The 17,612-nt window shown below is 35.1% G+C and overlaps 1 protein-coding gene across 2 annotated transcripts in view; it reads right to left on the bottom strand.

Annotated features, from left to right (window-relative positions):
• The window catches only part of TRHDE (thyrotropin releasing hormone degrading enzyme), a 405,202-nt gene that overhangs the window by 154,521 nt on the left and 233,069 nt on the right, over positions 1-17,612 (bottom strand). For both annotated transcript variants that reach the window (XR_010932493.1, XM_067697363.1), the window contains exon 6: positions 16,381-16,518. Coding sequence is in view for 1 of the 2 variants with exons in the window: in XM_067697363.1 (XP_067553464.1) it covers positions 16,381-16,518 (138 nt within the window). In the remaining variant the exon portion in view is untranslated. The remainder of the gene's footprint in view (positions 1-16,380; positions 16,519-17,612) is intronic.

Here is a 17,612-nt window from a genome sequence, read left to right as displayed (position 1 = left end):
TCACACTTCTACATCTATTAAAAAGAGAGAGGGGACTTCCTGGTGGTGCAGTGGTTAAGAATCCGCCTGCCAATGCAGGGGACGTGGGATCGAGCCCTGGTCCAGGAAGATCCCACATGCTGTGGAGCAACTAAGCCTACGTGCCACAACTACTGAGCCTGTGCTCTAGAGCCCATAAGCCACAACTACTGAGCCCGCATGCCACAACTACTAAAGCCCACATGCGTAGAGCCCATGCTTCGCAACAAGAGAAGCCACTGCACTGAGAAGCCCACGTACCACAACGAAGAGTAGCCCCTGTTCACCACAACTAGAGAAAGCCCACACACAGCAATGAAGACCCAACGTAGCCAAAAATAAATGAATAAAATAAATTTATAAATAAATAAAAAGGGAGAAATTGGGCTTCCCTGGTGGGTCAGTGGTTAAGAATCCGCCTGCTAATGCAGGGGACACAGGTCCGAGCCCTGGTCCAGGAAGATCCCACATGCTGCAGAGCAACTAAGCCCGTGCGTCACAACTACTGAGCCTGCCCTCTAGAGCCCGCGAGCCACAACTACTGAGCCCACGTACCACAACTACTGAAGTCTGTGCACCTACAGCCTGCGCTCTGCAACAAGAGAAGCCACCGCAATGAGAAGCCCGGCACCGCAATGAAAAGTACCCCTGCTTGCTGCAACTAGAGAAAGCCTGTGCGTAACAACCAAGACCCAACACAGTCAAAATAAATAAATAAAATAAATTTTTAAAAAATTTTTTAGAAAGGAGAAACTGAATGATACAAACATAAACATATGCATGCAAAATTAATTTCTAATAAATTATGTATTTTATATTACATTATTTGACTATGATATACCATGGAGGCAAGATTCAGGAGAAACTTTTTTAGTAGTCCTACAATTTAGTTTGCTAATTTGGGAGCAGATTTTCAATTTTATCTTTAAAGAATATCAAAGAATGCAGATTTTATCAACATCAGTGGTTAACATTGATATGTTTAATTTCCTTTTATGTCAAGAAGTTTTTTCTTATATGAACTGAAATTTCTCCTTATAATTTAAGGCCACTTATCTTACTCTGACCTTGATGTTGACAGAGAAGTGGTGAACAGTGTTCCTATAATGACCATTTATATATTAGAGCCAATAATTAAGTCATCTCTGAGCCCTCTACATTCCCGAGTAGACAACTGTAAGTTCTTTAGCTTTTTCTGATAGGACTTACCTCCAATTGTTTCTAAATCAATCTCTCTCTCTCTCCATTTCTCTCTCTGGCTCGCTCTTTGCTTAATTTTCCTCAATCTCTTAAACTTGTTCACATTTTCCTTATGAGATGATCATAACCATGGATTATTATTTCCCAGACTTTATAACCTTTATTTTTTATTTGCATGCCAGTATAGTACTTATTTAAAAACATTGCACTTTTTCATTCAGGGAAAATCTCTAACTTTAGTATATGTCAAAAGACTGTAACCCAAATCATATTTCCTATTGAAACAGTGGCATAATAGGCAATTAGTGAAAGAAAGTATTCTGGTAGAGTGAAAAGAGCATGAGTTAGAAACAGAGAGGTGAGAATCCTACCTCTGACGCCTAGAAGCCTGAGAACAACATTAACTCCCTGAGTTTCTGTTTACTCTTTTTTTTTCCCCCCGCATATAATATTTTATTTGATCTCCTCAGTGGAATCTGTTTTGTTTGTTTTTTAACACCTTTATTAGAGTATAATTGCTTTACAATGGTGTGTTAGTTTCTGCTTTATAACAAAGTGAATCAGCTATACATATATATATTTCCCCATACCCCTCCCTCTTGCATCTCTCTCCCACCCTCCCTGTCCCAACCCTCCAGGTGGTCACAAAGCACGGAGCTGATCTCCCTGTGCTATGTGGCTGCTTCCCACTAGCTATCTATTTTACATTTGGTAGTGTATATATGTCCATGCCACTCTCTCATTTCGTCCCAGCTTACCCTTCCCCCTGTGTCCTCAAGTCCATTCTCTACATCTACGTCTTTATTCCTGTCCTGCCCCTAGGTTCTTCAGGACCTTTTTTTTTTTCAAGATTCCATATATATGTGTTAGCATACGGTATTTGTTTTTCTCTTTCTGACTTACTTCACTCTGTATGACAGACTCTAGGTCCATCCACCTCACTACAAATAACTCAATTTTGTTTCTTTTTATGGCTGAGTAATATTCCATTGTATATATGTGCAACATCTTCTTTATCCATTCATCTGTCGGTGGACACTTAGGTTACTTCCATGTCCTGGCTATTGTAAATAGAGCTGCAATGAACATTTTGGTACATGACTCTTTTTGAATTATCGTTTTCTCAGGGTATATGCCCAGTAGTGGGATTGCTGGGTCGTATGATAGTTCTATTTTTAGTTTTTTAAGGAACCTCCGTACTGTTCTCCATAGAGGTTGTATCAATTTACATTCCCACCAACAGTGCAAGAGGGTTCCCTTTTCTCCACACCCTCTCCAGCATTTATTCTTTGTAGATATTTTGATGATGGCCATTCTGACTGGTGTGAGGTGATACCTCTTTGTAGTTTTGATTTGCATTTCTCTAATGATTAGTGATGTTGAGCATCCTTTCATGCGTTTGTTGGCAATCTGTATATCTTCTTTGGAGAAATGTCTATTTACGTCTTCTGCCCATTTTTAGATTGGGTTTTTAGTTTTTTTGATATTGAGCTGCTTGGAAATTTTGGAGATTAATCCTTTGTCAGGTGCTTCATTTGCAAATATTTTCTCCTATTCTGAGGGTTGTCGTTTCATCTTGTTTATGGTTTCCTTTGTTGTGAAAAGCTTTTAAATTTCATTAGGTCCCATTTGTTTATTTTGTTTTTATTTCCATTTCTCTAGGAGGTGGGTCAAAAAGATCTTGCTGTGATTTATGTCATACAGTGTTCTGCCTATGTTTCCCTCTAAGAGTTTTACAGTGTCTGGCCTTACATTTAGGTCTTTAATCCATTTTGAGTTTATTTTTGTGTATGGTGTTAGGGAGTGTTCTAATTTCATTCTTTTACATGTAGCCGTCCAGTTTTCCCAGCACCACTTATTGAATATTGATGAGGCTGTCTTTTCTCCATTGTGTATTCTTGCCTCTTTTATCAAAAATAAGATGACCATATGTATGTGGGTTTATCTCTGGGCTTTCTATCGATCTATATTTCTGTTTTTGTGCCAGTACCATACTGTCTTGATTACTGTAGCTTTGTAGTATAGTCTGAAGTCCAGGAGCCTGATTCCTCCCGCTTTGTTTTTCTTTCTCAAGATTGCTTTGGCTATTCTGGTTCTTTTGTGTTTCCATACAAACTGTGAAATTTTTTGTTCTAGTTCTGTGAAAAATGCCATTGGTAGTTTGATAAGGATTGCATTGAATCTGTAGATTGCTTTGGGTAGTATAATCATTTTCACAATGTTGATTCTTGCAATCCAAGAACATCTATTTACTCTTATGTAAATTGAAGACAATAGTATCTACCTTACAAGGATAGGAAATTTAATGAGATAATTCTGTGGATGCCCAGTGGCAAAAGAAAATCTCAAAGAACGATTGATACTATTTTTCCTACTACTAATATTATTGCCATTATACACCTGACCAAAAGTGTATTGTCCAACTGTTTTACAGAAATGACCACAAGAGCTAAACAATATATATCATGGGAATATATATATATGTATAGCTGATTCACTGTGTTATAAGGCAGATACTAACATATCACTGTAAAGCAATTATACTCCAATAAAGATGTTAAAAAACAATATATATCATATACCAGAACCTGTAAAGTATGTACAAATGTGTCAAAGAGGACAAAATAATAATGTTACATTCATTTGAGAGCCTGTATGTTGTAGACTGTGAATTGAGAAAGCAAAGGCTACAAAGGACATGTTTAGAAGAATAAGAGCTGGGAAGATTTGCAGAACAGGAGGCTGACTGTGCCTGAGGCAGGAAAGTGTGGAGACAACAGGAGAAGAGTTGAGCTGACCGGAAAGGGTCCCAGGTGGTCCAGGGCTAAGGGGTCAGGCCACATGTGACAGAACCCATTAGAAAGCAGAGTGAATGGGCAACACAATCTTCCTCCCCCACCCCCTCCAGAATTCATATGGCATTACATCTGAAACTCTTTAATCCTATTTCAAGTGCCAAGTCTTTTTCCTAATTCCTATAAACAGATGGGACCTTTCCCTCTGAAATACCACAGTGTTTTGCTTATATTGCTTTTCTGACATTTACTTTAATTTAACTCAACAAATACTTATTAAGTGCCTACTATATGCAGGCAGCATAATGAATACTACAAAACAGTGAAAATCACAGACACAGATCCCTCCCTTTGTGAAGCTCACTCTCAATGGGGGAAAGTGGGAAGCCAGATCATGTAATAAACATAATAATGAATAAATTGTATTATACATTTGAAGGTGATCAAACGGTATGTGGATCAGAATAAGAAAATGAATGAAGAAAGGAGTGAGGGTGTCAGTTGACATTTTAAAAAGGTAGCCTCTCTGAGAAGGTGATATTTAAATAAAGTTTTCAAGGACAGCAAGTTAGAACTATGATGATATCCAGAATAACATCATTCCCAGATCAAAGGCCCTAGTGTGGGAGGGAGTTTAGTTGGATTTCAGGAAAAGCAGGAGAGTTGGTGGAGCACGATTACCATGAGTGAAGGGATACTTATAAGAAGAGGTAAAGTCAGAGGGATAAGAGAATAAGGGTCAGGGGTCTCTGGAGGACTTGGGAAGAATAGGGTGAGTGGAGATCAGGTAGGGCCTCATGGGTCACTGTAAAGACTTTATCTTTTATTCTAATTTTGGTGGGGAATCATTGTAGGGTTTCTAGCAAAGAAGTGGCACTATCTGGCTTAGGTTTTAAAAATGATCACTTTGAGTGCTTGGTTAAAAATATACTGTAGGGTTGCAGGACTAGAAGCAGAGAGAGCTTTTAAGAAACTACTGTGGCAATATGGTGGTGATTCCAACCAGTATAGCAACAGTAATGGTGGGGAGAAGAAGTCAAATTCTGGAAATATTTTACAGCAGACACCATAAGATTTCCTGACAAATAGGGTGAGAAAAAGAGAGGATCAAATGTGGCCTGAGAACTTCGAGTTGCCATCCACTGAGACGGCTCATATCGTATTTTGCCTTGAAATATATTTATTTATTAAAAGTTTTATGTATAAGAGCCCAGTATTTGGAGTTACACAGATCTGACTTCATATCCTGCTTGTTCACTTGCTAGATGTCTGACCCTGTGGAAATCACTGAACTTCTTAAGTTTTAGTTTCCTCATCAGTAAAATGGGTTAAAAATGCCAAATCCCAAGTTTTCTATATGGAGTAAATGGGATAATACATGCAAAGCATTTCACAAAATGCCTCGTACATAATAAATGCTTGTTAAATGAAAGATGTGCTTTACTGTGACTCTTAGTGTAATTACTGTTTTCATTTCATATGTTTTATGTCTACTACTGGGTTATATTCTTGAAAGAGGATACTGTCCTATTATTATTATTATTATTTCTATAGAGAAACACTCTGTCCTGTATCTAGAGTTAGTATGGGCTCTCTCGCTGTACTAACTGTGGCCTGGCTGATACCACACCGTGGGTGGGGAACCTGGTATCAGAAGGGACAAAATATGCAAATGGCGGATTGGCCCTTTCATATTCACTTCTAAAGATAATAGAAATCATACATATTTTCCTCTTTAGCCATACAAGAATTTTAAATTAAGTCTGGAATATGCTGGTAGAATAACAAAAGTTGAATTTCCACTCCCCCACTTTTTAAATTCATATTCGCTATGACCCTTTGTGGGATTTTCTCTGCTTGCCAATTCTTTCCTTTTACTCTATGTAATTTCGTTTGGTCTCTAAAGTATATCAAACTTGTTATAGGAATTGCTGAAAAGTGTTCTTGTTTTTAAAGGATCCTCTTTAAATTTGCTTAAGTCATTTTGAAATCTGTTCCTCTCTCCCAAACTTGTAGCAATCCTCTCCAGCTTGGTACCATGTGTAAATTTAATGAGCATTCGCTCACTTTCATCATCCAGGTCACTGGGTCATTGATTCTTATTTCCCTTTGGGCTTTTAGAGTAAAGAGACTCTCTCAATGCATCTCTTCCAGTTTTCTTATCTATGGACAGTATTTTCCTGTTTGCATTTCACTTTTACGATAAAAGCATCCTCATTTTCAACCTACTATTAAAATGGAAAATTTGTTATTTCCCAGGATGTAACTCTTGCTCTCTCACTCTCTTTTTTTAAAGACTAGTTCGCATTTTTTTCTCTTCCCATTCTAAAAATATGTATGTAATTTTAGGAGTTTTTTTTTTTTCTTTTAATACAGGCCTTGAGACGGTCCATATTGAACATCACTCACAATTTCTTCAAAAGCATTCAGTTCTTAAATTCAAATCCACAGAAATTAGGATCTGGTTTGTTGGTTCCTAACCTGTACTTCTTTATAATCTTCTCTACCCCTATAATACAGTTCTATATAAAAAGTTGTTTAAAGTGTAATAAAGTTACTATGCAGGAAAAATTATAAAAAACAGAAGTGGGAATAATTAGAATAATTATTAAGGGAATAATTACAAGAGATGATAAGCAAGCAAAGCACTGATGCAATGAGAGGTTGACTGTTGGCAGAGGTTGATGTAGCCTAGTAACAGGGATCTTCAGGGAAGAGAGCACAGAAGAGCAGTGGCAAGAAGTGACAATCAAAACAAAAAAAATGGGCTACATGCTACAACTCTAGTTGCTACAGTCTTTTCTGAAATGTCCAGATCTATCATATTACTTCCATCTCTACCACACCTACAGGAATATTCTTTCTAGAATACAAATTTATTTATACAATGTTATTCCTTTGCTTGAAACTCTTCATTGGTTCCTCTTCATCTGCTGGATGAAGTTCAGACTTCTTAGTATTGCATAACAGGTCCTCCAAGTTCTTACCAGATTATCTCCCCAGCCTGTCTACTACCCCAAAACCTCACTATGGTATGGCCATGTTGAACTCCTTGATGTTGCACTTAGTCACCATTGTGTTCCTTTCCTGAGCCAATTCTACAGAATAGACCTTTTTTGCCATTTTGTCACTCCCCTAACCCTTACCCTCATGACTCTGTGTATCTTATACATATTTCTATCGTAACTCCTAAGATTCTGAGGTTGGTTGGCATCCATTACTTTTATCTAGCCATCATATTATCTGGGAAACCCTACTTCAAGTGATCCCATTGGATCTACCAATTGTATGACCTATCTTTCCCACCAGAGGATGAGCTTATGACCCATGCTAGCTATTCAGAATGTCCATAGGGACTGTCCATCCCATGGACATAGGGATTGGCCAATGGCGCTCTATTACTTAATCAGAACAAATCATAGCTTTGGGGAGAAACGGGTTCTGTAGTGAGGGAAGCAGTTTACTCTTTCCCCAAGCTCATTAGGATCACAAGCTTGAGCACTCTATCAGCCTAAACTTCTTTTTAGGCCACCTATCTAAGAATCATCTAGAAATTAAGTCAGAGACAAAGAGCCAAGAAATCAATGGAAGGTAGATTTCTGATGACATTGTTAAAATGCGTGGATTCAACCATTCCTAAACATAACAACACCTCAGACTTACCAGCTATTCAGTCAACAAATTCTTTTTTAATGTTTCAGATGGTTTGAGTTAAGTTTCTACATTTAAAATGGAAACACTGCTGTTACTACTCAAATGCTACTGCACTGACTTATTTATATGCTATTCCTCCTTTGTGTCTTATTACTGTTATATTCCAAGCACTCAGCACACAGTGCCTGGAACATAAGTTGAGGCTTACAAATGATTTTGGAATGAATGCTCCAGCCAAGTTCATTGATCAAATATGACAGTGTCTAAGAACGTTGGCTCTGGAACCTGATTTCCTGAGAAACATATCCTTGGATTGACCATGATTCAATATCTTCATCTTTAAAATGAGGATAATGAAATAACAACCCCTAAAGGGGATTATGAGAATTAAGTGAGTTAATGAACGTATAGAGTTTAACACAGTGCCTAGCACAGAGTAAGCATTCAATAAACGTTAGCAGTTGATATTATGGCTGTACAATTATCTATATTACCTGTCATACACATCCCAGAATGACACAGTTTATCCATTCCATCCACAGAGTTAAATTGGTTATTGTATATTACCCACATACTAATTGCTGACAGAAAGCGTGTGAGAGAAGCCCAGTTGGAGAAGTAGTCTAGAAATCTAAATATACATCAAGGCCTGGTATAGAGATTATCAAACTGAAGCCCCTGAGATTATAGCCAAATTGTTCTGAGCTTTGTTTTTCCACATTGTCACTGAAGATTATTTTTCAGACATGCCAGCAGGTACCTGGGCCACTGTTTTTCACCACATTTTTAGAAGTTTGATTTGACACCATGTAAGTGAATCCAAACAATGAGGGCTCATCAAGAAAGCATGATGAACAAGTAGACAGAAATCAATAAGGATACAGAAGACTTGAACAATTCTATCAACCAACTTGACCTAATTGGCATTTATAAAACACTCCAGCCAACAGTGCAATACACGTTCTTTTGACGTGCATACACTTATCAACAGAGACCAAATTCTGGGCCATGAAATAAGTCTCAGTAACTCTAAGAAGATTCAAGTCATACAGAATATACTTCCCTGATCACAATAAAACTAAATAAGAAACGAATAACAGAAAATTTTCTGGAAAATCTTCTAATATTTGTAAACTAAATAACATACTTTTTATAACCCATGGATAAATTAATAAATCAAATGGGAAAATAGTATCTTAAGGTGAATGAAAATGAAACTTCTATATCTCAAAATCTAGAGCTTGCCCTAAGCAGTACACTTAGGAGGAAATTGATAGAATAAACACCTGAATTAGAACAGATGAAAGGTCTCCAATTAATGACCTCAGTTTGCACCTTAAGAAACTAGAAAAAAGAACAATTTAAATCCAAAGCATATAAAGGAAGGAAATAATAATGATAAAGAGGAAATCTATGAAATAGAAAGTAAGAGCAGAAATCAATTAAACCAAAAGCTGATTTTTTGAGAATAAAATGTAAAAGCTTCTAGCTAGACTAATCAGGAGAAAAGAGATAGACAAAAATTAACAATATCTGGAATAAAAGAGGGGACATTATTAGAGATTATATGACTACTAAAAGGATAATAAAAGAATATAACATGTACAATGAGCCAAGTCCTTGATAAGATATAAACTACGAAAGCTCACGCAAGAAGACATAAATAACCTGAATAACTCACTATACATTAATGAACTTAAATTATTAAATATCTTCCCATGAAGGAAATTCTAGGCCCAGGTTGCTGTAGTGGCAAATTCCATCAAATATTTAACAAAGAAAGAATATAAATTCTACATAAATTATCCTATAAAGTGGAAAAGGAGGTAATAGTTTCCATTCTGTGAGGCTAGCATTATAGTGAGAACAAAGCCAAAGACATTACAAAAACTATAGACCAATACTCCTCATGAACATAGACACAAAATTTCTAAACATTTCTTTAGCAAGCTTAATCCAACAATGTATACAAAAATACATAAAAATGGATAAAGAAGATGTGACACATATATACAATGGAAGATTACTCAGCCATAAAACGAAATGAAATTCAGTTATTTGTAGTGAGGTGGATGGACCTAGAGACTGTCATGCAGAGTGAAGTAAGTCAGAAAGAGAAAAACAACTACCGTATGCTAACACATGTATATGGAATCTAAAAAAAAAACAAGTGGTTCTGAAGAACCTAGGGGCAGGACAGGAATAAAGACGCAGATGTAGAGAATGGACTTGAGGACATGGGGAGGGGGAAGGGTAAGCTGGGATGAAGTGAGAGAGTGGCATTGACATATATACACTACCAAATGTAAAACTGACAGCTAATGGAAGCAGCCGCATAGCACAGGGAGATCAGCTCCATGCTTTGTGTCCACCAGAGGGGTGGGATAGGGAGGGTGGAGAGAGACACAAGAGAGAGGAGATATGGGGATATATGTATATGTATAGCTGATTCACTTTGTTATATAGCAGAAACTAACACACCATTGTAAAGCAAATATACTCCAATAAAGATGTTAAAAAAATAAATAAATAAAATAAAATTCAGTGCCAAAAAAAAACAACATTATGACCAAATGGTATTTGTCCCAGGGATGTAAAGAAAGCCTAAAATTGAAAAATCTATCAATATAATTCACCATATTAACAAACTAAAATAACAAAAACAAAAATATGATCACCTTGATAGATGGGGAAAAGTATTTGATAGAATCAGTATCCATTTTGGATTAAAACCCTCACCAATGCAGAAGTAGAATCTAACATTTTCAACCTGATAAAGAGTATTTATAAAAATGTAAAGGCAATTTCATATCTAATGGTGAAAAACTGAATGTATTGCTCCTAAAATCCAGAACAAAACAAGGATGTCTGCTCTCACTTCTATTTAACATTGCACAAGATAAGTATACAAAAATAAATTGTATTTCTATATAGAACAACAAAAAGTCAAAAATGGGAATTAGAATACCATGTAAAATAGCCTAAAAATATGAAATACTTAGAGATAAATCTGAAAATAGATATGAAAGATTTATTCATTGAAAAGTACATTGCTGAGAGAAAATGAAGAGGCCCTAAATTAATGGAACAGTACACAGTATTCATGGGTCACTCAGTATTGCTAAGGTGTCAATGCTCCCAAATTATTTTACAAATGGAATGCAATCTGTGCAATTACAACAGAATTTTATAGAAAGTGAAAAACTCATTCTAAAATTCATATAGAAATTCAAGAGATCAAGATTAACCAAAAGAACTTTAAAAAAAAGAACAAAGTTGGAGAACTAACAACTTTATTTCACAGCTTATTAAAAGCTACAGCAATCACGATTGTATGGTATTGGTGCCAAGATAAATAAATATATCAATAGAATAAAATAAACAGTCCAGAAATAGACCCACCACACATAGTTCACTGATTTCAACAAATGTGCAAAGGCAACTCAACAGGGTAAATAACAGACATTTCCAGAAATGGTTCTTGAAAAATTGGATATCCATGTGCAAACAAAAGAAAAACATTCAATTCAAACTTCACACCATATACAAAAATTAACTCAAAATCGAATATAGATCTAAATATAAACCTAAAACTATAAAACTTTGGAAGAAAAAACAAAAGAATAATCTTCATGGCCTTGAATTAACCAAAGATTTCTTAACTCTGACACCAATAGAACTATCAATTTTAAAAAATATGATAAAACATACTTAATCAAAATTAAAATAGTTTGCTTTTAGAAAGATACTGCTATGAAAATAAAGAGTAGGTCACAAATTGGGAAAAACATTATTTGCATATCATATATATGATAACCTGCATTCAAAGTATATAAAGAATCCTCAAAACTCAATAATAAGAAAACAACCCAATCTAAAAAAAAATGAGCAAAGGATTTGAATTGACCCTTCACCAAGGAAGATATATAAGGGAGAATATGCAAGTGAAAGAACGGTCAATATCATTAGTTATTAGGGGAATGTAAATTACAATCACAATGAGATACCATTACAGTATCTAAAATTAAACGAATTGATTATACCTAGCTTGTGTTGGTGAAGATGTGGAAAAAGTAGAACTCTGGCACACTTTCAATGAGAATGTACCAAGGTACGATGGTTCAACTACTTCGGAAAACAGTTCAGCAGTGTCATAAAACATTAAACATATCTACCATCATCTAGACATTCCAGTTCTAGGTATTTACCCAAGAGAAATAAAGGCAGATACACATACAAAGACCTGTACAAAAGTATTCACAGTAGCTTTGTTTGTAACAGCCAAAAACTGGAAAAAAACAAATGTCCAGGTGAAAGAACAAATTATATTATACCCATATATCCTACAACATGAATTGTACCTCAAAATCATGATGTTGAGTGAAAGAAGGCAGACAAAAAAGAGTGCATACTGTATAATTCCATTTACATAAAACTCTAGAAAATGAAAATTAATCTACAGTGAAAAGTTGATCAGTGGGGGAGTGAGGAGGGATGGGAGGACGTATTACAAAGAGGCATGAGGAAACTTTTGATGAATATGTTCATTAACTTGATTATGGTGATGTTTTCACTGGGATACATATGTCAGAACATATTAAATTGTACCTTTTAAGCATGTACAGTTTAATGTATTTTAATTATTCCTCAATATAGTTGTTAAAAAGAAAATTTTCTCTTGATAAGTCTTCATTAAAAATGTGTAGATCCTATCATCAGTTGAAAACACAGTAAGGACAGTATTTCCAGTGGTACTTAAGCATAATGATACATGGCTAGAATGAAGACAAGCCCACAGCTAACATCAAACTCAATGGTGAAAAGCTAAGGCTTTCCTCTAAGATCAGGAATAAGACAAGGATGCCCACTCTTGCCATTTCTATTCAACATGGTACTGAAAGTCCTAGTCACAGCAACTAAGCAAGCAAAAAGTAAATAAATAAAAGACCTTCAATCAGAAAGGAAGAAGTAGAATTATCTCTGTTTATAGATGACATGGTCTTATATATAGAAAACCCTAAAGACTTCACCAAAAAACTGTTACAACTAATAAGTTAATTCAGTAAAGTTGCAGGATGCAAAATTAACACACAGAAATCATTTGTCTTCCTATACACTGACAATGAACTATCTGAAAGAGAAATTAAGAAAGCAATCCCATTTACAATAGCATCAAAAGCAATAAAATACTTATAAATAAATTTAACCAAGTAGGTGAAAGACATACACTGAAAACTATGAAACACTGGTGAGATTGAGGAAGATACAAATAAATGGAAAGATATCCCATGATCTTGGATTGGAAAAATTAATGCTGTGAAAATCTCCGTACTACTGAAAAATGATCTAGAGAGTCCATGTAATCCCTACCAAAAGTCCAATAGCATTTTTCACAGAAATAGATACAAATTATCCCAAAATTTGTATGGAGCCACAAAAGACCCCAAATAGACAAAGTAATCCTGAGAAAAAAGGAGCAAAACTGGAGGCATCACAATTCCTGATTTCAAGCTGTATTACAAAGCTGCAGTAATCAAACATTATGGTACTGGCAACGGTACATGGAACCAGTGGAACAGAACAGAGATTCCATATAAAAATCAACACATATGTGGTCAACTGATTTTTGACAAGAGCACCAGGAACACACAATGGAGAAAGGTTAGTCTCTTCGATAAACAGTATTGGTAAAACTGGATATCCACATGCAAAAGAATGAAACCAGATTCCTATCTTACACCACTCACAAAAATGAACTTGAAATGGACCAAAGACTTAAATGTAAGATGTGAAACCATAAAACTCCTAGAAGAAAATATAGGGGAAAAGATCCTTGACATTGGTCTTAGAAATGATTTATTGGATAAGAGACCAAAAGCACAGGTAACAAAAGTTAAAATAAACAAATTGGACTACATCAAACTAAAGAGCTTTGGCACAGCAAAGCAATCAATAAATTGAAAAGGCAACCTGAAGAATGAGAGAAAGCATTAGCAAACATATAGCTGATAAGGGGTTAATATCCAAAATATATAAAGAACTCATACAACTCAATTGCAAAATAATAATAATCCAATTAAAAAATAGGCAAAGGACCTGAATAGACATTTTTCCAAAGAAGACATACAAATGGCCGATAGCTATATGAAACGATGCTCTACATCACTAATCATCAGGGAAATGCAAATCAAAACCACAGTGAGATATATCACTTCATACTTGTTGTGATGGCTATTATCAAAAAGGCAAGAGATAACAAATGTTGGTGAGGATGTGAAGAAAAGAGAACCCTTACACAGTGTCGGTAGGAATGTAAATTGGTACAGCCGTTACAGAAAATAATATGAAGGTTCCTCAAGATATTAAAAATAGAGCTACCAAATGATCTCACAATCCCACTCCTAAATATCCAAAGGAATTTAAACCAATATCTAAAGGAGATATCTGCACACCCATGTTCCTTTCAGCATTTCTTCACAATAACCAAGATATAAAAACAATCTAAATGCCTTTCAACAGATGAATGGATTAAGAAAATATGATATATATAATTGAATATTATTCAGCCATAAAAGAAAGGAAGTCCTACCATTTGTGACAACATGGATTAACCTGGAGGTCATTATGCTGAGTAAAATAAGCCAGAGAAAGATAAATACTGTATGGTATCACTTATATGCAAAATCTAAAAAAAAAAAAACAAAAAAAGCCAATTTCATAGAAACAGTAGAGTAGTGATTACCAAGGGCTAGGGGAAGAGGGAAATGGGGTGATACAGGTCAAAGGGTACAAATTTTCACTTACAAGAAGAATAAATTCTAATGCTCTAATGTATAGCATGGTGACTACAGTTAATAATACAGTACTGTACACTTCAAAGTTGCAGAGAGTAGATCTCAGGCATTCGCACTCCCCACCCCCAAAAAGAGTTAACTAGGTGAGGTGACAGATGTGTTAATTATCTTGATCTTGGTAATCATTCTACAACGTATATCAAATCATCACATTGTACACTTTAAATATATACAATTATATTTGTCAGTTATTCCTCAAAAAATTAATAAATAAAGATACATGGCTAGAGACGAATAAGCCCGTGTCCTTTATGATGATGGTCCTGAGCATCATGGCACAGTTTGCTCATGTATCACATTTGTAAATTGGTAAGCCTTTGCCCCAAAATGTAGAGAGAGTGAAATAATAATCATTGTAACTTCCTTCTTTCCTACTGGTTTAATTCTTAACCTTCTTGAATGAATTAAAAATTACTCAAATATATGAAATTTGGAATAAATGTTAACTTACGTGTAAAAGCACATCTATAACATATTTAATCAAAATAATATTTTCCTGATATTATTCATGCAGAAATAATACTGGTATTTACAAATAGTCTTTTAGAATTGGTGGTTAGGTGGGAAATAACCACAGACATGTCTCCAAGTGCATCTCAAGCTAACGTAATAAATTATTTTCTGCATTATATTTTAAGAATCAATACAGTTGAATGAACCAAATGTGCATCCAGCAAAATCTAGCCAAAAAATATCATATATAAAAGTGAATGTGTACTTTAAATATTTATTTAACATTTAAATATATTAACACTACATACTTTAAATATGGTACTACACTTCCACTTACCTTTATAAGACATCGAAAATATCCTTTCTGAGCCAATGCAATGATCAGTGACTTGAAAAGATATTTTCTAACACAATTTGCAACTTTATATATTATAGCATACAATGTTAACTAATAGCATACGGTATTAACTAATAACCATTGAGATAGTCATTTCCTGAGTGCAAAACCAACCATCCAAATTGCTGCACCAAAAAATTCTGATGAATCATTATTTGATTTCTAGTTATAAAGAGGAATATCTTGTTTTTCAGAAAGAATATTAGCAACTTGTTTTTAAGCTTAAAACGTTATTAAATCAATAGAGTATTTATATAGAAATCCTAATAAATGCAATTCAATCTACACCAAAGACAAAGTAGATTTTAATACTATTTTAACAATTATTAAGTGGCTGCTAAGTGTTATACACTGAGATGTACACACTCTTGTTAAAATTAGAACAACAAAGGGACAGTTATAAGGAAAAATCCTAATCCAAGTAACAATGGAAAAAAATTCATAATATACCTTATTGCTACAGATGTCTAGTCATTGGTCCAAAATCTTTACCATTGAAAGTCCAGTCTTTAAGATTTCATTTATTATGCTTGTTATCCAGGAAACATGCCTAATTCCCCAAATCTCCCTTAAATAATGTTTATAAAATACATATGTCAGGTCACTGTCTATACCCATTTGCAGCAGCCAATCAAAATAAGTATTTAAGGGGCATCGGTGGGAAATAATTTGTCACTATATACGTCAGCTCTCTTATTAATAATAATAAAAACTGACATAACACCATTTGTACAGCAATTTCATATCAAGACTCGAAAGATTTATTCATTAATACTGCCAATATTTCTAGGCATTATTTGGCAAACATTCATCTCCATCTTACTGATTTATAAAGCAAAGCCCTAACTCATAAAATGACATGAACCTAGTGACTCTATGTTTTCTAACTCACAGTCCATTTCTATTTGCCAGGGAGAAGAGAAAGATATAATACATCTAGCATGAAATAGTTTGGCTACCCCAGGATAGTGAAATATCCAATTGGTACTTGGGTCTTATCTATTCCCACCTTTTTATATGCGATCCAGTCAAACACCCTGTCAATATCTGTTGCCCGTAGCACTTCCTGTGATACTGGATGGGAACTGGCCAAGCCGTCAAGCAGCATCACTTCATGTAGAACATCTGTCAGAAACCTCTGTTTTTCCTGCAATATAGTAGATGGAACAACATCATAGGTGATTCCTGGTTATGACGGAATATGTGTGACAATATGAACAGAATGTGTGTTACTTAATTGATGATGCTCATCAACCTACATGGTGAGACTTAACTCTAAAGAGAAACCGGTAAATAAAATGCCCCTTAAGTCACTCTAAAATAACAGTGAGCACAACATGAAACAAAATCAATGGGCTACAATGGGCCCTAAATAGAAACAATGGACTCTATGTTTTAGCAGTGGTTAAAACAAATTTGGAGCATGGGCATATAAATGAAACTGACTAAGCTTGTTTACGTGTTCTGCAGGGTCAAAACTAAAATTCCAGTCCCAAATAACCTTTTCATAGTTAATCCAATATAAGAATAATAACTAAATTTCAGAGATCCATTGCTATTTCTTATTTCTAGTCCATTTAAACAACACATTCCCTCTCTTTCTGTTCCTCCCTTTCTTTCCCTCTCTCTTTCTCACTTATCCTCTCTCTAATACACACACACACTTATTTTCTAAAAGAATTTCAGGAGACCACCACAAATAATAAAAAGCATTACTGACATCAAACTATAATATCTGTGTATGTGGATGTGATACGTGAATTCAGAAAGTGGAGAGCAACAGGTATCAACAATCCATTTTGTGAAACAAAACAAAATCGTGAGACTTCTGTGTATTGTTGAGACATTAGTATTTGCTCTAATAAAAGCTGATTTGTAATGTTAGTAATAAACTGTAAAGAAAAAAGTACTTCTCTGTTGTTTTCGCTTTAAGAAGCCTGCTTTAAAGAAACAGCTTAGGTTCTGTTAACAAAAAAGCTGGCAGCTATTAGTCCTCCTAGTCTCCTGCCTTCACTGAGGGAGAAGGAGAGGAAAAAGTAGTTGCAAGAGGTAACAAGGGCTAAATAGCCCTTAGATTGTTGGCACCTGAGAGGTATCAATACAGAGCTAAGACTGCAACACTTTAATTGCTCTAGCTAATTCTGAACTCATTCCTGGAGCCTCCAAATTCTGGGCCAGCAGATAAACTGCACTTTATTTCTGAGTGAGTTGTAATTTCAAGCTGACAGTACACCAATCCTG

Source organism: Pseudorca crassidens, chromosome 11 (assembly GCF_039906515.1).
Source record: "Pseudorca crassidens isolate mPseCra1 chromosome 11, mPseCra1.hap1, whole genome shotgun sequence".
Classification (NCBI taxonomy): domain Eukaryota; kingdom Metazoa; phylum Chordata; class Mammalia; order Artiodactyla; family Delphinidae; genus Pseudorca; species Pseudorca crassidens.
The sequence above is the reverse complement of the archived record's forward strand: the minus strand, read 5'-3'. Positions and strand labels throughout refer to the sequence as shown.